This window comes from Erpetoichthys calabaricus, chromosome 6 (genome assembly GCF_900747795.2).
Source record: "Erpetoichthys calabaricus chromosome 6, fErpCal1.3, whole genome shotgun sequence".
Classification (NCBI taxonomy): Eukaryota; Metazoa; Chordata; class Cladistia; order Polypteriformes; family Polypteridae; genus Erpetoichthys; species Erpetoichthys calabaricus.
In genome coordinates, this window is record NC_041399.2 from 201,363,069 (window position 1) to 201,386,903 (window position 23,835).

A 23,835-nucleotide genomic window follows, 5' to 3' on the forward strand; every position below is an offset into this window, starting at 1 on the left:
ATATAAGGAACAAGCTGGTCAAGTTTGCAGATGATACCAAGATAGGTGGATTAGCAGATAATTTGGAATCATTACAGAAGGACTTGGATAGCATATAGGCTTGGGCAGATTTGTGGCAGATGAAATTTAATGTCAGTAAATGTAAAGAATTACACATAGGAAGAAAAAATGTTAGGTTTGAATACACAATGGAAGGCCGGAAAATTGAGAGTCCACCTTATGAGAAGGATTTAGAAGTCATAGTGGACTCTAAGCTATCGACTTCCAGAAAGTGTTCAGAAGCCATTAAGAAAGCTAACAGACTGTCAGGTTATATAGCGCCTTGATGTGTGGAGTACAAGTCCAAGGAGTCTATGCTCAAAGCTTGATAACGCACTGGCGAGGCCTCATCTGGAGTCGTGTGTGCAGTTTTGGTCTCCAGGCTACAAAAAGGACACAGCAGCACTAGAGAAGGTCCAGAGAAGAGCAACAGGGCTGACTGCAGGACTACAAGGGTTGAGTTATGAGGAAAGATTAAAAGAGCTGAGCCTTTACAGTTTAAGCAAAAGAAGACTAAGAGGAGACCTGATTGAACAGTTTAAAATTATGAAGGGAATTTGTCCAGTGGATCAAGACTGTTACTTTAAAATGAGTTCGTCAAGAACACGGGGACACAGTTGGAAACTTAAGGGTAAATTTCGCACAAACATTAGGAGTTTTTCTTTACATAAAAAACGATAGACACTTGGAATAAGCGACCAAGTAGTGTGGTAGACAGTAAGACGTTAGGGACTTTCAAAACTCAACTTGATGTTATTTTGGAAGAAATAAGTGGACAGGACTGGCGAGCTTTGTTGAGCTGAATGGCCTGTTCTAATGTGTTCTAATGTTGCCACAGCCACAACACGACGAACCTCCCAGACTGAGATCCATATCTCCCCTATCTATCTATTAGCCATGGCATCCAACGAAGAGTGTGGAAGAAACAAAGCCTAAAAGTAACTTAGTAGTATCGATGGGTGAGGTTAATAAACTTATCGCGAAGCATGAAAGTGGTTCACATGTGGCAAATCTGGGGGCCGTGTTTAAGATACTGAAGATGAATCCCTTTCCAAACAGAAGCCTCTCTTTGCCTTTACACCAGTCCCACAGGACATCGGCACTCCTCACTAAGGTAAAGTGCATGCAGTTTTTATTTTATTATACAGTATTTATGTATTTGCTTTTATGTTTTAATTAAGGCATGCAATTGTGTTATTTTTACCTTAAATTGTGTATTTGCCGTTTATTCTTTTTTATTAAAATGGGTGTTTAGGGTCGGGGAATGGATTTACTTTCTATTATTTCAAATGGGGAAAATTTAGAGTTTGAATGGCCTCCTGAAACAAATTAAATTCGAAGTATGAGGCACCACTGTACAGTATATGCAAGTTCCCCAGTCAAGTTCTCTTTTATAAATCCTGATGTTTGTGCGGGAATTGGCGCACACACACACACACACACACACACACACACACACACACACACACACATTTCAAGCCTCTTCTTATGCAGATGTAAACTTTATAAATGTGGCCCCAGATCACATCACATGACTTCTCCTGCAATTTCCATTTGTACATTTCACTTAACTAAATAACAACGCATGAATGAATTAACAATTTACATAATCAAAAAGTTGGGGGCAGTCATTGCATGCTCCCTTGACCACCAGGCAACTCACCCAGAGAAAAATCAAACAAGCTTGATTTGTTTTAAGTCGTGACGGCAGTCTTGTATGCATGTGATTGGTGACGACCAATGAGCATGCTGCTGGAAGTACGATAAATAAAATGCAGCTACTAGGAATATGGAGCGAAGGTGTTTTCGTCTTCACCAGCAGAAGTAAGGCTCTTCACTCTGATGTATCGTTCTTTATTTCATACCGCTATGGAAGGACAGAGGATTGTGGCTGAACTCGCTGCACCTGAAAACCTTCTGCATGAGAGTGGCTCGGTCGGGCAGCATGTTATAGGTGGTCAGAAAAAGGCAGATGACCTCACAATACTTTGGAAATGCAAAGCTTTGCTGGTAATTTGTTAGGAAGTCACTTAAATCGGACATGCCTTGTGACTCCTAGTTCTGTAAAATCGACAGGCAACCAGATAAGCAATAGCAGTCACCAAGTTTGTCAACCCCTCTGACTAGAAGTTGTGTAATGCGACATTGGCTTACTTTTAACAACACAGTTGTGAAGCACCATCTGATATGCTGTATTACAAAGCAATAACAGCACTAAAGAAGGTGTAAAGATGACAAGACATTGTTATGAGCTACGAGAAAAGATCAAATGATCTGAAGGTGACAGGTTAGAAGAAGTGTTGGGGATCTGGTAGGACAGAAGCCACCCGTTTCTTTAAAAATCAACAAGAACACAAGACAGATGGAAGAGGACTAATGGTAAATGTGTTAAAATCTACTCAGCACTACACTACAGCAGCTACTCTTCAATTTATTTGCATAATCGTCTATTTTATGAACTTGCTTTTCTACTTTATGTAGTCCCAGAATGGAGACTAAACCAACAGTGCTGATGGATTACATGCCATTGGATCACCACAGATAATCCCAATCCCAAAAACTGGGGCAGTCTGGAGTAGTCAATGTCATCTTTGGAATAGGAGAGAAAACTTATTAATAAGCGAGAGTCAAGAAGGTGGCCAGCTGGAAACTTCGAGACGCAAGGCCTTGGAATTTCCCACTCAGCCACACTACTTTCCAAAATATCTATACATAAATAATTTAAATACGTACTAGATAAGAAAATAGACTGGATGTACACTTTAACTAAACACTACTGTACAGATGGGTCAGTAATGCTTACTGGTCGGATATCACACAGACCTCATCTGTTTATTGCACCTCCGCCATACCTACTAAATGAACTTTCCAGAACAATTATATTCCGTTATTCTTAATACCAAATTGAACCAGATTTCTACATTAGTCATTTATTATTCTTCTTTTAGCAGTGTAGTTTTCAGGAATATTTTTTTTTATGACAATAGTTTCACCTTGGGAGCCAATTTTCAGCTTACACATCAGCAAGACACCAGCTGTTGGCGTCTTACTGCCATAAATCCTTTTGAAAACCTCATAATATTTTATGTTCACTCTGGAATCTTTAATTCCAGCAACGCATTAGTTAGTGGAAAAATGTTTGGTTTAACCTGCAGAATAGCTGAGCGGCACACAGAGATCTCACAGCTCCCAAATCCTGAGTTTGAGCCCTGGCCTGGTCAGCGCGTCTGCAGAATTTACATTTTGCTCGACTTCTCTATGGATGAGGGAAAACTCATTTGGGGTTGGGGGGCTTTTGTTGGCTAAATAAAATGTGCCGATTTACAGTTGATCACATTGAGGCCACTTTTACTATAGCTCTTGGGCAGAAGTACAACAGAGTAATGTTTGAGAAATTGCCAAAGCCAGGCCGCAAAGTGAATTTACTGTAAATACAGTGCATATGTTACATTTGTCATTACGGTTGTTTATTAGTTTTACTATTTATATATTACAATCTATTTTAAATTACTGTCTATTTTACATTTTTATCCATCTATTATAGTATAGATCTTTACCTGTATTGCACTTCTGTGTTTATGTATATTTCGCACTGCAATTATGGAGAACGTTACTTCACACCATTATATGCTGCAATGTGTTCTTTGGATGGCATGACAAAGTCACTTGACTTTTCAATAACTGTCTTGGCTTAAAAAAATGGATGCATTCGGTGAGAATTTAAGTTTTTTTTTCCCCCGCCCACGCCCCATAAAACAGCAATGTAAAGCACCGATGTTGGTAAAATATTTAAATTTATAGAAAGATTAACCTCCCGATCATCACTCGGGCTGCAAAAACAATGCTAAAAGCGTTAGACCAGAGTGACACTCCGTCAACTGTATAGATACGTCTCTCCTAAAATGTTAGCCGGGCAACGGTGTAGACACGCATAATGGCGTCTCACAGGAAACATTTTTCAGCCACCCAGGTGTTGCAAGCTCTTAACATTGATGTGAGCAGTGATGCTGAGGAGTCTCATCAGCAATGATGACAAAGTGAATCGGTCTACAGGCAGTGAAACTGAAAGTGACTCTGTTGACCCTGCTGCTTCAAATAAGCCAGCACCACCTCAATTTGATTTTGTGGGGCAGCCAGGAATAAAAGTGAACGTTGACAGGCAAGATCCACTTTACTTACTTGAACTTATTTCTTGGTGAGGACGTGACTGAAAGAACTGTTAAGATAAACTGTTATGCTGAACAATGTCAGGTAAATGACCATACAACTAAGCAGTTTTCCCATTCCTACAGATGGGAAATAGTAGGTGCTGCTGAAATCTTATTAGCATCATCATCCTTCATTTCATATTCTCATTTCTAATATTTCTTCCGACTTTACAGCTTTAGTGCTTTGCACGTTTTTACAGTGGAAAGACGAGATTTAATAAAAATGTCAATTTTCAAGCTAAAAAATGCAACACTTAAATTTTTTCTGAAAAAATTATACAATTTTGTGTGGCAAATACATATATTAAAAAAATACAAAAAAAGTTATCCTTTAATATCAAAAGAATTTTCATGCCAAAACAGCCTTTATAGCCTATTCCAAGTGTTAATTACAGCATGTTTTAGATTATTTTAGACAGGAAGTTACATTAGGTCAATGCAAGAAAAAAAAAAAAAGTCAACCCTAAAAAAAAAATCTAAGATTGCTCTGTGGCCAAAAAAAGTCCTTTATCTAAGGCAGGCTATAACCCGACTGACCCCATCATTGAATTAACTTAATTGCTTCCAATTAACTTGAACGAACGTGAAGGAGGGTCACATGGGGAATCCTCTTCTTAAACCAGATTAGCTGGCAACCTCGCAGCGTGACAAAAGCCAGTGAGTTACAGTACAGTAATCCTGGAGGGTGGTTGTTCCACCCAGGATGATTCTAGAAGGGCAATTAGCCAATGAGGGTCTACTTTTGAAATACAGTAAAAGAAATAGTTAAATTAACCTCAATGATGAATTAGCATTTAGATGTGTATATACCAGCGCTGCTGCCTCGCAGTTGAGAGACCTGGAGACCTGGGTTCGCTTCCTGGGTCCTCCCTGCGTGGAGTTTGCATGTTCTCCCCGTGTCTGTGTGGGTTTCCTCCGGGCGCTCCAGTTTCCTCCCACAGTCCAAAGACATGCAGGTTAGGTGGATTGGCGATTCTAAATTGGCCCGTGTGTGTGCTTGGTGTGTGGGTGTGTTTGTGTGTGTCCTGCGGTGGGTTGGCACCCTGCCCGGGATTGGTTCCTGCCTTGAGCCCTGTGTTGGCTGGGATTGGCTCCAGCAGACCCCCGTGACCCTGTGTTCGGATTCAGCGGGTTGGAAAATGGATGAATGTGTATATACTGCATGTAAAGCGTGCATTTAGTAACACTTGCGTGTGAATTTAACACTAGATAAACAGATAGATAGAAAAGGCACTATATAATAGATAGAAAAGGCACTATAGTATGTATAGATAGACAGATAGATAGATAGAAAAGGCACTATAGTATGTATAGATAGATAGAAAAGGCACTATAGTATGTATAGATAGATAGAAAAGGCACTATAGTATGTATAGATAGATAGATAGATAGATAGATAGATAGATAGATAGATAGATAGATAGAAAAGGCACTATAGTATGTATAGATAGACAGATAGATAGAAAAGGCACTATAGTATGTATAGATAGATAGATAGAAAAGGCACTATAGTATGTATGTATAGATATATAGATAGATAGAAAAGGCACTATAGTATGTATATCTATCTATCTATCTATCTATACATACTATAGTGCCTTTTCTATCTATCTATATATCTATACATACATACTATAGTGCCTTTTCTATCTATCTATCTATACATACTATAGTGCCTTTTCTATCTATCTGTCTATCTATACATACTATAGTGCCTTTTCTATCTATCTATCTATCTATCTAGATAGATAGAGAAGGCACTATAGTATGTATAGATAGACAGATACATAGAAAAGGCACTATAGTATGTATAGATAGATAGACAGATAGATAGAAAAGGCACTATAGTATGTATGTATAGACAGACAGATAGAAAAGGCACTATAGTATGTATAGATAGATAGAAAAGGCACTATATAATAGATAGAAGATAGATAAATGATAGATAGATGATAAAGTATCTATCATCTATTAATCCCAAGGGGAAATTCAGCAGCAGCATACTGATAAAAAAAACTATTAAAGAGTGATAAAAATGCAGGTATAACAGACTAACTTTGAATAATGTTAATGTTTACCCCCCAAGTAGAATTGAAGAGTCTCATGGTTTGGGGGAGGAACAATCTCCTCAGTCTGTCAGTGGAGCAGGACGGTGACAGCAGTCTGTCGCTGAAGCTGCTCCTCTGTCTGGAGATGATCCTGTTCAGTGGATGCGGAACTGAACTGGTCTGCACCTTGTCATGAACTGTTGAAATTGTAAGTGGTTTTGGATCATTTTAACACCCTTGTCTCTAGAAACAAAACAAAGAGGCGGCACAGGGGAGAGAAATGGACAGTTGCAGAGGGGGCAGGTTTAGCTCATGATTTGCCCATTCATTCAGATTTACTTATTTGTAGCTTTCAACCCCAGTCAACAGGCCACGGGTGGATTCCTTTGATTATTGTTTAAAAGTCTGAACACACTATGGAATGTTTGGTTGCCCCCTATATATCAAGCTAGATAGGGAAAAAAATTAATAATAATAATAAAAACAATAAGAAAATAAGGTGTGTTTTGTCTGGCAGCAGTCCGGTGGCTCATATGACATTTCTGTAAATTTTATGAGATTTGTCCTCACAAAGTCTGACCCAGACTTTGGTAAGAGGCAGAAAATGAATGATCTTAGAAAAGGAAACCAGACTGGTCTCACATTTTTAGCGTAATTCAGAAACACACATCTTCTGGTTACATGATTAAAGACAAATTCTGAATTTTTATCAATTGACAAACTAAAATCTAACTGCTGTACCAAAAAAATTACATTTTAAAAAAGGGAAAGTTATAAAAAGTCAAGTCAGTCAGCCACTCATTTAGGAACATGCTATGTCCTGAACAAGGTTGTGGGGGGTATTCTGGAGCCTATTCCAGCTAGCATAGGGCGCAACACAGGAACAAAGCACACACCCACACATGCCAATTTAGAAACACCAGTTCTCCTAACCTGCAAGTCTATGGATTGTGGGAGGAAACCCAGGCAGACATGGTGGTTAGGGTGTTAGAAAGTCAAGTAAAATATTGAAATTAGAATAATTATTCCTCACATATAAAATAGTAACAATTTGCTGTAAAGTTGCATATTTACCTGAAGGCTCGATGTTTTAATATTCTTGAGTTTCCAAATCTTATTGAAGATTCACTTGCAAATCCTAGAAAGAGAATATAGAAATAACTTTATAAAACAGAAATTAATTCACACCTATATTATAAACAAAAACAACGCCATGGTATTAAGATTAATACAAAAACTGCAATTAAGAAAAAAAGATAGATGGTTATGTCAAAAATAAAATTGGAGGAACAAAGATGTTTGGCCCTACTAATGGGCAAAACTATTTCAGGACAATATCCATCCATTATCCAACCCGCTATATCCTAACTACAGGGTGCTGGAGCCAATCCCAGCTAACACAGGGTACAAGGCAGGAAACAAACCCCGGGCAGGGCGCTAGCCCACCGCAGGGCACACACACACGGGACAATTTAGAATCACCAATGCACCTAACCAGCATTTCTTTGGACTGTGGGAGGAAACCCACGCAGACACAAGGAGAACATGCAAACTCCATGCAGGGAGGACCCGGGAAGTGAACCCATGTCTCCTAACTGCGAGGCAGCAGCACTACCCACTGCGCCACCATGCCACCCATTTCAGGACAATAAATAATGTTTGGATTTTGCAAAACGAAGATGACATTGACAAACACAAAATGAGCAACCCATTGAGTATCCCATGCCGAGTATCCCATACTGAACCCTCAGAGTGCAGTCCAGGAGAACTGGGGATAGACAGTCACCCTCCCTCGGGCACAAGTCCGAGGCCATTCATGGACAGAACGCAGACCATCAGAGGGCACGCTAGGTTCCTCTTTTTTTTTTTGTGGGATGGGTCTCTCCACTCAGACCCCCGTGACCCTGTAGTTAGGGTATAGCGGGTTGGATGGGTCTCTCCACTAAGAGGGGCTACCTTTTCCAGCCAAAACCAATCCCACGATTTAACACAAGTCTAAATAGGATTACAATGTGGAAAAGCTTCAGAATCACCCCGACTGGGCACTCAGGTAGTCGGTCAATTACAAGTTTTTAAAATTTTAGGCTTATGATCATTTCATTAGCACATACCTCAGTTTTTAGAATTTTCTGGTAATCATTCCTTTAGCACAGGCATAAAAAAAAAAGTTAAACTTATTACCAACACACTTTTTTTGGCAAAGCCAAAGGAGCAGAGCTGCTGAGTGGCAGCGGCAAAACAATGCGAGTCAGCACATATGTGCACAAACACAGAAATGTCGGTATTACAGATTAAATTAAGACCATAATATTACTTTTAGCAACTGAAGCAACAGGTTTACTGAATTAAGTTGGAAGGGAGTGCAGATGAATGTGTGATTACAAGCACAGTTGCAACACCACAGCTGTGTAAAGTAAACTACAGTCCTCAAATCACAGCGGCAATATGAATTGTTGAAAAAGACACCCAGTCTGACTATAAAAATTTCAAGTTCCCCCTGAAAAACTTTCCCCACTTCAACCACTGGTCTGAGGAGTTAGATCTGATCTCAGTAGGTACGGAATCTGGAGGATCCTCTAAAGCCGATGTCACATTACGTGACGTCTAGTCGGAGGGGATGTCAAACTCGATGACTGCAGTTGCTGCTGTTGTCGCCGCAGGTCAGTCTACGAGACTAGAAATCACAAGGTGTGTCAAATCCCAGGACTGCATGAGGAGTTGCTGGCACAAACACTTACTCTGGAAATGTGAATCGCCTCTCCCCCCAAAGGATGGCACCTACTCCCATAAACTCTGCACAGGTTTGGAGAGTTCAGAAATATCTCGATCCCCCCCCCCCCCATTCTGTCACTGGAGTGTTCAGAAGTTTTTTATTAATAAAAACCTTTAAATATCAGGGAAGGTCCCCCCCCCCCATGGTGAACTGCGTTACTTGTAATATGTACATTTACAAGATCAGTTTGGGAGTTGTGGTCTCGCTAATAAACGACTGAGGGCGAAATGAATAGTGCTGGCACTGTACTGTTTTAGAAAGGGTGTTTTCAGTACGGTTATACCATGCAATTCTACCATATATGTAACTGTAAACTTTTTTTGTAAAAAAAGCTTTTTATTCCACATTAGAATTAAACAAAGGGAACATCTAATCATCCCAGTCTAACGCCAAGGCAAAGAAGCTTCAGGGATATCAATCTGACCAGTTAGGAAGCAGAAGCGACTGTGAACCAATTTCACCTGCATTGATACCAATGTAAGGGACCTGGAGAGATAACAACCCCCCTAGCAAAAAAAGGAATGGCTTTGCAGGGCACCAATTACGAAGCTGCCAATTATGGCATTCCCTGGCAAATATCCATCGAGCTGCATAGTAATGGGCTGTGAACACAAGTCTCACTAGAGGACATCAGTCCTTCATGGAGTCAGATTGTGACAGTTTGGTCAGAAAAATGTACACCAGTAACCAGATGGACATCAGTTTTTAGGGAAGAACACAGACGGTTGCTCTCTCCTTATCCTTCCTGACGGATTCTTCTCCAGTTTGGTGTTTTGCTAGTGTCCTCATCACTACTGGTAGCATGAAGTGGTACCTGCAGCCGATTTTGGTTGCACAGGTAGTCTAGCTCCTATAGGATGGCACATCCATATGTGCTGTCACAAGAAGGTTGACCCAGTATAGTCACAAGAGCATGGAGGAGATACCAAGAGTCAGACCATTACTTGAGGATAGCTGAACAGGGCCATAGAATGGCATCAACCCAGCAGCAGGACTGGCATCTGCATGTTTGTGTGAGGAGGAACAGGAGGAGCACAGCCAGAGCCCCACAAAATGAACTCCAGCTGACTACTGGCCTGCTGGTTTCTGGCCAAACTGTCACAAACAAACGGATGGTGAAATGAGGGCCCAACCAACATCTTCTAGTAGGACCTGTGCTCACAGGCCATCACTGTGCAGCACAATTGGCAGGTCCGCCATCTTCACAGATGAGAGCACAGTGAGCAAATGTGACAGACGTGAACGAGTCTGGAGACGCCGTGGTGAATGTCATCCAGCATGACTGGTACAGAGAGAGACAGAGACAGACAGACAGACAGACAGATAGACTTTATTAATCCCAATGGGAAATTCACATTCTCCAGCAGCAGCATACTGATACAATAAATATTAAAGATTGATAATAATGGAGGAGAAAAACAGACAATAACTTTGTAAGTGATTAGTGATGGTCTGGAGAGGCGTATCTTTAGAGGGTTGCACCACCACCAAACGCTTGGCTACAGTACCCTGACTGCTGTTTGGTACGGGAATGAAATCCTCCGAGCCATTGTCAGACCTACCGCAGTGGACCCAGGGTTCCTCCTGGGGCAGGACAATGCCCTGGCCTATTGTGACCAGAGTGTGTAGACAGTTCCTGGATGACGAAGACATTGAAGCCATTGACTGGCCCACATGTTCCCCAGACCTGAATTCAACTGAGACGTTATGCATCAGTGAAGCCAACGCTGCCTAGTAGCACGCAAACTGTCTAGGAGCTCACCGATGCCCTGATCCAGACCTAGGAGGAGATCCCCCAGGACACCATCCGCCATCTCATCGGGAGCAGGCCCAGATGTAGAGTGGAGTGGATACAGGAACACAGGGGCCACACACACACACTCGCACTACTGAGTCACATCAGGAGTTGCTGTGATGAAATTCACGCAAACTGGATCAACCTGTGGTTTCAATCTTTGATTATTGGTGTGATGTTGAATCAGACCTCAATGGGTTGGGGATTTTGGTTTCTATTGATCATTGTTACATCATTTTGTTCTCAACGGATTACAAATCTTTACACGGTATTACTCAGTAAGGATTTTCCACTTGAGTATTTCATGCATCGAGATCTGTGTACATCTAAACCAGGGGTCTCCAACTCCAGTCCTGGAGAACTACTGTGGCTGCAAGTTTTCATTTTAACTCTCATTAGTCACCAGATTCTGCTGCTAATTAACTATTTCCCTTTATTATAATTGACTTTTCTTGAGACTGACATTTGAATTGATTCTTTTTTCCTGAAACGGCACCTAAACATAAATTTGATGTGAAGTGAGCCAACAGATGACCAACTAAGTTGGGGCCTCAAACTCCAAACCAACTTCACTTCATTCAGCTTCTTCATTTGAAACTAATTCTCATTGCTAATTAAATCCGTTATTTAAGTCCATGGCTCTCATTCTGCCATGGCAGACATTTCAAAAAATGATTTTCTTTTTTTAAGAGCACTGTCAAAATGTTTTGTGGACCCGAGCAGATCAACATTACTGAGGCCTTCACATTTCTTTATTTTCAGTTATTGTGTGATGGACGCAGGTTGTTGTTTATGTGTTGGTACATTTTGTGTCTTAATATTGTTTGGTTGCTAATTAAGGAAAAAATAAATAATTCAGGGGCCTGAGTCTTAAGTTGTGCATCAATTAAAATTAAGGCAAAGAGTTAATTAGCAGCAAAATCTGGTCACTAATTAAGAAAAAAGAGCTAGAATGAAAACCTGCAGCCACTGGGGCCCTCCAGGACCGGAGTTGGAGACCCCTGATCTAAACACACACGTGACATTTGATCACAAACTTGTTAACAGTCAGCTAGTTGTGGCAGATTGGTATTGTGCAAAACCATGCAGTGGGACCAAAATCCAAACCAAAATCGAAGATCATGTCTAGTTTCATAGCATTTGGTTTCTAACAGGGCGGCACGGTGGCTCAGTGGGTAGCGCTGCTGCCTCGCAGTAAGACCACCCGGGTTCGCTTCCCGGGTCCTCCCTGCATGGAGTTTGCATGTTCTCCCCGTGTCTGCGTGGGTTTCCTCCCACAGTCCAAAGACATGCAGGTTAGGTGCATTGGTGATTCTAAATTGTCCCTAGTGTGTGCTTGGAGTGTGGGTGTGTGCGCCCTGTGGTGGGCTAGCTCCCTGCCCGGGGTTTGTTTCCTGCCTTGTGCCCTGTGTTGGCTGGGATTGGCTCCAGCAGACCCCCGTAACCCTGTAGTTAGGATATAGCGGGTTGGCTAATGGATGGATGGATGGATGGTTTATAACATGGGGTTAGGGCTAACCAGGAGGTACGACAAGAGTTTGAGCTTATAAGAAAAGGTTTGGGAAGCCCTATTCTATCATATGACTCTAGGTTCATAAATTATTTTATGTCTTGCATCTTTCTGGTGCTTCCTGTCTTGCTATATGGTTGCGAGACATGGGACGCTATCTAGAGACCGGAGACAAAGACTGGACTCCTTCAGTACTGTGTCTCTCCAGAGAATCCTTGGGTACCGTTGGTTTGACTTTGTGTTCCTCAGGGAGTCCTGAATGAGGTACATGACCTGCATTGTGAGGGAGCGTCAGTTACGGCACTACAGCCATGTGGCGCGTTTCCCAGAGGGTGGTTCGGCTCGTAAGATCCTCAGTGTTGAGGACCCGAGTGACTGGACCAGGCCAAGGGGTCGCCCACGTAACACCCAGCTGTGGCAGATAGATGGTCATTTCTGGAGGGTGGGACTGGACCGCGTGTCTGCCTGGCGGGGCAGAGTTGTTTCGTCATGTAGTGGGTGCAGCAACGCACTGTACCAGTGCATACTCCCCAACTTGACTTGAATCTTGAGAACAAACAAAAAAAGGGTTTGCAGCTTGAGATTGATCAATATTCTCTGCTCCGAGCAATTAGACGTGAATTTACTTTGACAACTTCTCTCTGTTTAAGATCTGGCCCCAATCCATGTAATGGAGGTCATGTTCATGTGGATCATTAATGGGATATACGCTGGTGGCTTCAGGCTCCTTGGATTACCAGAGGAGATCTGGCTTGTTTGCAAACTCAAAATAAAACCATAGTGAAGGATTAAGAAAGAAACAACACACGAAGACACCATAACAATGTGCAAATTAAATCAAAGTCAAAGTGAACTTCATTGTCATCTCAACTATATACAAGTATACAGATAGACAAAATTGTGAAGCTCAGGGTCCTCAGTGTAACAATATGACATGCAAATAATTAGAATTAAAATTAAAATTAAAACACAAATAGACACTGTGCAAAGACAAGACAAAGAAGTAGCAGCAATATTGATGTGTAAGATATGTAATATAATAAAAAATAATAGATATCATAAACTATTATAGATAATACAGAAATTAGTGTAAGACGTGTAAACGATGACATGTCAGAATGTTTCACAGCAGAAGGATATCAAGAGTGTCAAAATACTTAAAGGTCAATATGAGATCTTCAGTACGCGAAGTTGAGAGGTTCCGGCTAGATATAGTCGGACTCGCCTCGACGCACAGCTTGGACTCTGGAACCAATCTCCTTGAGAGGGGCTGGACTCTATACCACTCTGGAGTTGCCCCCGGTGAGAGGTGCCGAGCGGGTGTGGGTATACTTATTGCCCCCCAACTTGGAGCCTGTACATTGGGGTTTACCCCGGTGGACGAGAGGGTAGCCTCCCTTCGCCTTCGGGTGGGGGGACGGGTCCTAACTGTTGTTTGTGCGTATGCGCCGAACAGCAGTTCGGAGTACCCACCCTTTTTGGAGTCCCTGGAGGGGGTGCTAGAGGGCACACCTTCTGGGGACTCCCTCATTCTGCTGGGAGACTTCAATGCTCACGTGGGCAATGACAGTGAGACCTGGAAGGGCGTGATTGGGAGGAACGGCCCCCCCGATCTGAACTCGAGCGGTGTTTTGTTATTGAACTTCTGTGCTCGTCACGGATTGTCCATAACGAACACCATGTTCAAGCATAGGGGTGTTCATATGTGCACTTGGCACCAGGACACCCTAGGCCTCAGTTCGATGATCGACTTTGTGGTCGGACTTGCGGCCACATGTCTTGGACACTCGGGTGAAGAGAGGGGCGGAGCTGTCAACTGATCACCACCTGGTGGTGAGTTGGCTTCGATGGTGGGGGAGGATGCCGGTCAGGCGTGGTAGGCCCAAACGTGTTGTGAGGGTCTGCTGGGAACGTCTGGCAGAGCCCCCTGTCAGAAGTAGCTTCAACTCCCACCTCCGGCAGAACTTCGACCACATCCCGAGGGAGGTGGGGGACATTGAGTCCGAATGGGCCATGTTCCGTGCCTCTATTGTTGAGGCAGCTGACCGGAGCTGTGGCCGTAAGGTGGTCGGTGCCTGTCGTGGCGGCAATCCCCGAACCCGTTGGTGGACACCGGCGGTGAAGGATGCCGTCAAGCTGAAGAAGGAGTCCTACAGGACCCTTTTGTCCTGTGGGACCCTGGAGGCAGCTGATAGGTACCGGCAGGCCAAGCGGAATGCGGCTTTGGTGGTTGCTGAGGCAAAAACTCGGGCGTGGGAGGAGTTTGGGGAGGTCATGGAGAACGACTTTCGGACGGCTTCAAGGGGATTCTGGTCCACCATCCGGCGTCTCAGGAAGGGGAAGCAGTGCAGTGTCAACACTGTATATGGTGGGGATGGTGCGCTGCTGACCTCGACTCGGGACGTTGTGGGTCGGTGGGGGGAGTACTTCGAAGACCTCCTCAATCCCATCTTCAGTTCTTGTCTTTTTAATAAAAAGGTGTTTAAATATTACGGGATATTTGTAAAGATTAGCAGTTCCCCAAGGAAAGGTTATAGAATGCAATGTTTAGCGTTCTGCTTGAAGATTTTTTTTTTCTTAATCATTAATAACTGAACAAAATTTTGAAGTTTGTGTTAAATTATACATCAGTAGAAGGCCCATACTATTCAGTGTACCAAAAATCATGCAACAATAATGCAGCAGTTTTGCATTATTCTTCTCTTTATAAAATATGCAGCACACCTGCTTAGTACTATACAGGGTCTCAAAACAGAAATAAAACTCCCCACCTCCTGAATGAACCCATAGAAGCAACCAGAAAAGGAAAAAAGACAACATGAAGTCGGCTGATCGAGTGTACCAATATAATCTGTACTAACTGTGTAATCTGATAGCTGAATACAGTAAGCACCATCAGACTGAATATCCCCTCTAAGTATCATTCGATTTTATTGGAGAAAAACAACAACAACAACAAAAAAAAAAAATTTACGATCGAATGTCAGCATTTGTATAAATGAACAGTCTTTTATTCTACCTCACAATAAACCAACATCCTGTTACTCCAGACATACCACACTTCGATACTTTTACGCAATCAGCACTTGTACCATTTTTTAGTTATTTGTATTGTCATTTATACAAATGACCCATTTTTCTACCACACTGCCCTGCGTTTTAGTTAACAGGTTTTACAAACAACAGATTTTATACTTTTCTCCTACACCCTAAAAAGCACCATTTCACTCCTGAACCTCTTGATCCAGAAATCCTAGATTTACTGTTTTATGCTTAAAACCTTTAAACATTAATCATAGCAAGCAAAAGTTTGAACAAACATTTCATAAACATTACCATAATGCCAATTTTTCCTTTTACAGCTTCATCATTTTAAGTGTCAGGAAAGCATTCTTAGTGACCTTAACCCTATGTGCGTCTTTTGGAGGCGGCTGGCTCAACAAATCCTCAGACATTGTGAAAAGTATTAACGTTACATGTGTATGCAGAGGCTGTAAAGGGAAGAATCCCATTTAGTTGATTTCTGTATGTTGGTTTTTTGACTACTGGACACCCACCACAGCACTCGCTCGTCTCCCAACCGACCAATTCAGGCTGATCACCACACTTGAGCCAACACTAAATAAACACACTATGCTTCTAAGGATTTAAAATTAATTTTGCTACTAAGTTATTTAAAAAAAGAGTTTGAGGACATAGTTAAGAATTACAGTGCAACATATACAGGGAGATTCACTTGAAAGAGGCCCTGAATTTTCAATTGTTAACTCTCGCTAGGATGACGCAATCTGAACGAAACAAGCAATGTGCTCCTCATCATATGGAGATTTGAACAAGCCGGGATGCCCCCCCGAGTCGAAGCGATGAGGTAGGCGCCGGACAGCTGTCGTGACATTTAACCTCCGTTTGCAACTTCTGGGTGCATACCACCCATACCCCTTCACTCAGTTACTTGACTGCTTATCAGGATGGTGGTGTACAGTATTAAGCAGCGCGTCTTCATGGTGCAAACCTGTCCGGTCATAGATAAGCGATGTCAGAATCAACCGGATGTTTGGGAGTTAACAAAAGGTTACTTCCAGCAAGATAGAGCAACATGTCACATATTGGCAAGGAGCATGGCAGAAACTGAGTCCTTCTTTGACAACAGGGTAATTTCAAAGGGGCTTTGGCCACCACAGTCACTGGATCTGACACCACCAGACTCCTTCCTTTGGGATATGCTCAAACACAGTTGTTTCATTGTGTAGCGGGTGCGGCAAAGCACTGTACCAGTGCATGCTCCCCAACTTGACTGGATATGCTCAAAGGAAAAGTCTACTGGAACAAACCTCACACTGTGCAAGATTTGAAGGAATACATCCAACATGAAATTGCTGCTATAAGATGCTTGCTGATACGTTCAGGAACACTGAGCGCCACGTCGAAATGTGTCTGGCAGAAAACGGAAATCACGTCCAGCATCTAATGCAATCGATTACACATACATGAAGGTATAGGACTTTTTTTTTTTTGGTTCAGATTACTTCATCCTAACGGGAGTTACAACAGAATATTCGGAGCCTCTTTTGAGTGAATCTCCCTGTAGTATATTCAGTGATATCTTTTGTGAAACATGACTAGACTCACCATGGCTCGAACAAACATAAAACACAGATGGGCACATCTTTTTTGGACCAAAAAGACACAGTGGACAGCAGGGCAGGAGGGGGTCCAGGGGATTAGCTTATCGAATGCCTTTAATGGTGTTTAAGAAGTAATCAGGAGCGATTCTGAATGGCTTTCATATATGCATTACAGGCATGGGAAGTGTCCAAGTTGTACTTTTCAATCGTGTCACTTTCTGTGCACAGAACACCCCAATTTTGTAAAGGGCAGTGTTCTCCAAGTGAAGGAGCATCAGCGCACGAGTCATAAGTGCTACGTGCTCCGAGAAAAAAACTACCATATTATAAAACACTATTACCTATGTGTGTGTGTCTCGGGTCCCTTACAGTAACCTGACCGTTCAGCCAGCAGGGGCTTGCAACACAATACTTTAGGAGACCAAAGTTAAGTACTTGATTATTTTTTTTTTTTTTTATATAAACGTTTTAAACTTTACATAAGGAAGTCAACGCACTTAGCAACATTGGGTCACTAAATACTAATCAGAAGCAATCAGAGGCGCCTTCAAAGATGAAAAGTATATCAACAAGAACACGAATGAGGTCTTCACAGTAAATGTGAGCCCGTCTATTATTGGCAGTAGTCAAACAGTGGACACGGAGGGGAGCAAGGCGCCTCAAAATCAGTCTGAGAAGCAGAGCAGGGGTCTTGAACTCCAGTCCTGGTGGGCCGCAGGTTTTCATTCTAACCATCTTCTTCATTAGTGACCAGTGTTTGCTGCTAATTAACTTTTGTCTTTGTTTTAAATTAACTTGAATCAGACCCCTTAGTTCTTTTTTTCCTTAACTCTTTTAGAGCTATTTTTTTTTTGTTTCTTTTCTCCCAGGGCTGAATATTTTTCCAAAAACTAACTTTTTTTAAAAAAAGAACACAAAGCAATTGAAATCAACAAAAAATATTTCCTTTTGACAAATGTTACTGTCTTGCATGTTGTATGAGCCTGCACACTCTATGATTTCACATACATATCACATACATTTTACACAGCAAAGTCCTGCAAAGTCTGATCTCACTCAAAGCAGCCAATTTCAGTCATTGCCACATTGCACTGCTTACAATATGTGTTGCTTTGGTGCCTACTTTTCAATTGTCTGTTGCTGCACTCGCTCATATATATTGAGAGTGTGTACTGTAGAGAGACAAGTCACCCGTTTGCCATCGTGCCATGCCACTGCCCGCATGAAAACTGTATTGTCACCTCTTTTCATCTTCAGCCTGTCTGGCTTCAACTTTGAGGCCATGTATCTCCTGTTCACCCTCACTGTGCCACAAGCTCCAATTCCTCTGCTCTGTAGCTCCATGAACAATTCAGGTGATGTATAAAAATTGTCCAAATGTACACAACATGACCCAAATGTTCACAGCCCTGAAGCAGCTCCAGCACAACCTGACTTGTCAAGGGACAGTTCTCTCTTTGAAAGAAATACTTTCCTGTATATGTAATTACTTTCAGGCAGAAACCAGTGTTTGCTTCTGCCAGTACAAAATCCCTTATGCCATACTTTGTGGGCTTGTCTGGCATATATTTGCAGAAAAAAGGTGTCCCTTTTATTTTATCATAGATTCATGCACAGACAAATCACAGCCAGGCTGATAAAATTGTTTCTATGTTGGTTCCACAATGTCAAGCAGGGGCTGAACTTTATGCATGGTGTTATAGCTTGGCTCACCCCATGGGATTTGCTTCTGTTTATTACAGAAGTGAATAAAACTTTGCAGCATCACATACCTATCATCACGCTGCATAACCTGTCCAAAGCCACCAGGGGACAAAGCACGTTTGGACCAACGCTCCCTGAAGTTATATCACCAGTTCTGTCCCATCTCGATTTGTAATGCCACAGCGCGCTTCATCTCGTCTTTTGTTGTGGGTTTCCACTTTGAAAAATGAGAATGCGATGCAAGCACAGCCCGCGATTCAAAAAATTTCTTTGCCTACCTGTTTGTCATGTCTGTCAGTAGCTGAAAAGCAGCATCAGGAGAGAGCAGCCTGAAGTAGTTCAGCAGCTGGTGATCTGTCATGTCCAAAAGCAAGCCATGCCGTCTTGTGAAGTACAGTAGCCAGTTCGGCTCCCACGGATCAATGTCTGTGTATTCCTCCCACGTGAACCTTGCCGTAGATGCATTGGCTGCGCGAATGCGCTCAGCTGGCAGCGGATCAGCTGGCGCAGCATCGGCTGGTGTCTGATCAGCTGATGCCGGCTTCTCACTCTCTTGTTCGATCTCCTGATCACTGTCAATAAAATCCGATTCTGAAAAATCAGAGTCCAACTCCGCGATAATGCGCAACACATTGTCTGCCGAGTGTTTTCTTTTCTGCACTCGCTTCGCTCCCTTGTGACATGTCGATGCCATCTTGCCATTGTTTACATTTCCCAACTCACGCACACGTAAGGATTAGTTGCCGAGTCAACAAGTCTAGCATTCTTCCAAGCACAGAGGGAATGCCTGCGACGTGACAGTGAGTTTTGTCGCCATTAACAGCTGATCGTCGCCCTCTATCCCTGGATGTCGACTTTTGTCGACATTCGCCCTCAACACCTCCTGTCGACAAAAGTCGACATTCGCCCTAAAAGAGCTACTTAGCAAGCAAACAATAATGAGACACAAAACAAGCTGCCACATCACCAGGTAACCACATTATTTGAACATAAAGAAAGGTGAAGGACTCAGTAAGGTTGATCTCTCAGGTCACCCATACATTATGACCGTGTTCTGAGAAAAAAACAGAAAAAATCATTTTTAGAAATGTCTGCTGTTACAGAATGAGAGTAGCAATAAGCCATGGAATTAAATAACGAGTTTAATTAACAGCAAGAATTGGCTTCTCATTAACAGATTGGTTGGAGTTTGAAATCCCAGTTTAGCTGGTCATCTGTTGGCTCATCTCACATCTCATTTGTTTGGCTGCCATTTAATGAAGAAAAGAATCAATTCAGAGGACCGAATCCTGAAAAACAGGGCTATTAAAATGAAGGGAAAAAAAAAAATTAGCAGTGAAAACTGGTCACTGATTAAGAAAAGGGTTAGAAAGAAAACCTGCAGGCACTGCGGCCCACCAGGCCCAGAGTTCGACACCCGTGCTTTAGAGGAAAGTGAGCACGAGAGGAAGAAAAAGGCTGAGACACACGCTGAAACAAAACCGAGTGCCATTATGATCAATGCTGCACATCCTCTCTGTGACACACCAACACAGAGGAGTTTCCGTGTTTAGCCAGTTAATTATTCAGCAGAAGTGTGTCAAGAAACATTACTGGCTATCTATCTAGGAGCAATACTGAAGGAACATAAAGCAAGAAATCAAATATTTTTAGGGATGCACCGATCCCGATACCAGTATCGGCCTCGATACCACATTTTCTAAAGTACTTGTACTCGTTAAAAGTCCCCCGATACCGGGGACCGATACCACGGTCTGAGAAATATCTATGTTTGAGCGGCATGTAAGGGGTTAATCACAGGCGCCGAGTGCCCGCCCCCAGGCCCCGGCTGCAGCTCAGAGCTGGGAGAAGGCGAGGTGAGACATGTCAGCCATGTGTAGGGTTGCCACCCGTCCTTTAAAATACGGAATCGTCCCGTATTTGAGAATGAAATTGCGCGTCCCGTTTTGAATCAATACGGGACGGGTTTTGTCCCGTATTTTTTTTAAAGCAGCGTCTCGTGCAAATCATCCCACACGCATTTTATGAAGATGCCTCCTTTCCTGCTTTTGATTGGGTAATACAGGATGTGGCCCCCGCTGCAGTATGCGTCCCTTATTTTTTTGTATTAAAAGTGGTAACCCTAGCCGTGTGGAACTATTTCAAAGTGAATGAAGACGACAAAACAAAGGCGGACTGCAAATTGTGCTCAGCGAAATTGTCCAGAGGAGGCTCAAAAGGTAGCGCATTTAACACAAGTAATTTAATCAAGCACCTAAAATCCCAACACGACAACGAGTACAAAGAGTTTACCCACGCTTCTAAACCAACACAATCCACGCTGCAGCAAACTCTTGCAAGACGAGAGAAAATGTCCAGAGACAATCCACGTGCTGTGAAAATAACACAGGCAATTATCGAGTACATTGCATTGAGTGACCAGCCACTCTCGGAGGTAGAAAATGTGGGATTCCTGCGTCTCCTCCATGTTCTGGAGCCCAGATATGATGTCCCAAGCCGTCGCTACATGACTGACACGGAGCTGCCTAAACTACACGACTCCGTGAAAAAACATATCCACAGCCTACTGCAAGCCTCCTCTGCATTTAGTTTCACCACGGATATTTGAACAAGCAGTGTTAGCCCCGTGTCGCTAATTAGCCTAACCTCCCAGTGGATAGACGAGAGTTTCACGCCGCAACGAGCCATATTACATGCGAAACACCAGCTAGGCTATAGCGCATGTGTTTGAGGAAATGCTCCAGACATGGGGTATACCTAATCATGTTTTTATTAAGTACTCGGTATCGGCGAGTACTGAAATGCAAGTACTCGTACTTGTTTTCCAAAAAAGTGGTATCGGTGCATCCCTAAATATTTTTAAATGTATTCTTTTACCAGTCTTTGACAGGTAAGTTAATAGTTAATAATGAAGCATACCAAGGTACATTAGGTAAAAATCTATGGATCACCACTTAGAACTTTCAATCTATGTTTGAATATATTCATATATTTCACTTGTTTTTAATAGAAGTATCCAAACAGCCCTAGCAAGCATAATAGAAAAATGGCAAATCTATCACCACCACTGAAACCCTTGTGCTCATTTTTTTGGCATGCCTTATGGTTACACGATAGCTTGTCATATGAGATTCCTCAGAGTTATTCTGGAATGATTACAGGTAATGAGAAAAGAAGATGCAGGAAAACACTAAATCATGTACTTTATGCCCAGTGGGCTTTGATCAGACCTTAAATAATGAAATCTGATATTTAATTGTGGATTTCTTTGTTTTGCAGACGGTGATGGTGGTTCATTTGATCACACAAAGCAGGGGTGGCGAATTCCGGTCCTGGAGAGCTGCAGTGGGTGCAGGTGTTCATTCTAACCATCTCCTTAACTAGTGATCGGTGTTTGCTGCTAATTAACTATTTGTCTTTGTTTTAATTGACGTGACTCAGACCCCTTAGTTGTTTTTGTCCTTAATTAGCAGCCAAACAATAATGAGACAAAACAAGCAGCCACATGACCAGCTCCCCTGTGCCCATCACACAATAGCTGAAAATAAAGAAGGGTGAAGGTCTTAGTAAAACAGACAGTTTTGGAAATGTCTGCTGTGGCAGAATGAAAGCAGCAACAAGCCATGGAATTAAATGACGGGTTTAATTAAGCAGCAAGAATCAGCATCTCATTAAGAAACTGGTTGGAGTTTGAATCCCCAGTGTAATTGATAATCTGTTGGCTCGTTTCACATCTAATTTCTGTTTGGCTGTCATTTAATGAAGAAAAGAATCAATTCAGGGGACTGAATCCTTAAAACAGGGCTAAAGAAAAGTTAATTAGCAGTGAAAACTGGTGACTTGTTATGAAAAAGGTTAGAAAGAAAACCTGCAGCCACTGCGGCCCACCAGGCCTGGAGTTTGACACCACTGATGTAAAGCATCATACTCTGGTTTTCAGCTGCACATATCTGCACAAGCGATGAAGACCTAAATAAACTGATGAGTTGTTAAACACGACCACATTAAAAGGACCGCACACGTCAATATTCAGAACCTCAGGCTACTGTGACCCTCCAAAGCTCAGAGATGTTGCAACCCATTTAAAAATGGTTTTCAGGAAGAGAGTTCAATTTCCAAAGAGAATACGACTAAAGATTATGCAGCTTAATCTTGTGGGGGGTGTGTGAAGGAATTGCAGGAAGACAGCTAAGCAGAAACAGGCCTGTGCAAAATGCAGCGTCTGGTATGCAAACAATGCTGCCATGAGGGAAGCAACATCTGTTTAGAAGAGCTATAGGATTCATTTTAAACCGAGATGGAAACCAACGCATACACCAACCCCAAAATGCTACAAGTTAATAATTGGGTACTTCATTTCCGGTCTGTCTCTCAACAATTTCTCAAATTTATACTGTATAAGCAACTAAAAGTAGATCACCTTTTAATTTCTGACAAATGTAGCCTGTGATCACTCCACTGAATTGGACTATTTTAGTATACAGAGGTGGGCAAAAGGAAGTTTACAGTTGGCCGTATGGAAAAAGACATGCAGGTTATGATTGCTGGACTCGAGCACACTTTAATAAGATGAAGACAAATCTAATAAATATAAAAATAAACCGCTTCCCATACTCTACTGCAAAAACAGATTTACACACTCGAGGCAGAGATACAGCAGTCCAACCAGTCCTCCTGTAGAATCCTCTGCAGTTACATCAAATATAGATATATCTGTAAAGTAAATCAATACAATGTGTTCTGAATTTGATCTGTTTACATACACATACATACAAACACAAACTGACTGGCCACTTTATTAGGTGCTGGGTTGGACCCTCTTTTGCAGTCAGAGCTGCCATAATTTTTCGTGGCATAGATTCAACAAGGTTCTGGAAACATTCCTCAGGGATTTTGGTCCACATTGACAGGGTAACATCACACAGTTGCTGCAGATTTGTCAGCTGCACATCCATGATGTGAATCTCCCATTCCACGACATCCCTAAAGGTGGCCTGTTGGATTGAGATCTGGAGACCTTGGAGGCCATTTGAATCCAGTGTTCAAGACACCAGTTTGAGATGATCCGAGTTTTATGACATGGCGCGTTATCCTGCTGGAAGGAGCCATCAGAAGAGGAGTACACCGCGGTCA

General features: G+C 42.3%; 1 protein-coding gene across 1 annotated transcript in view; it reads right to left on the reverse strand.

Annotated features, from left to right (window-relative positions):
• svila (supervillin a) overlaps nt 1-23,835 on the reverse strand; it is a 249,514-nt gene that overhangs the window by 220,186 nt on the left and 5,493 nt on the right. Inside the window, exon 2 of the mRNA XM_051929021.1 lies at nt 7,370-7,433. Within this exon, the coding sequence (XP_051784981.1) occupies nt 7,370-7,433 (64 nt within the window). The remainder of the gene's footprint in view (nt 1-7,369; nt 7,434-23,835) is intronic.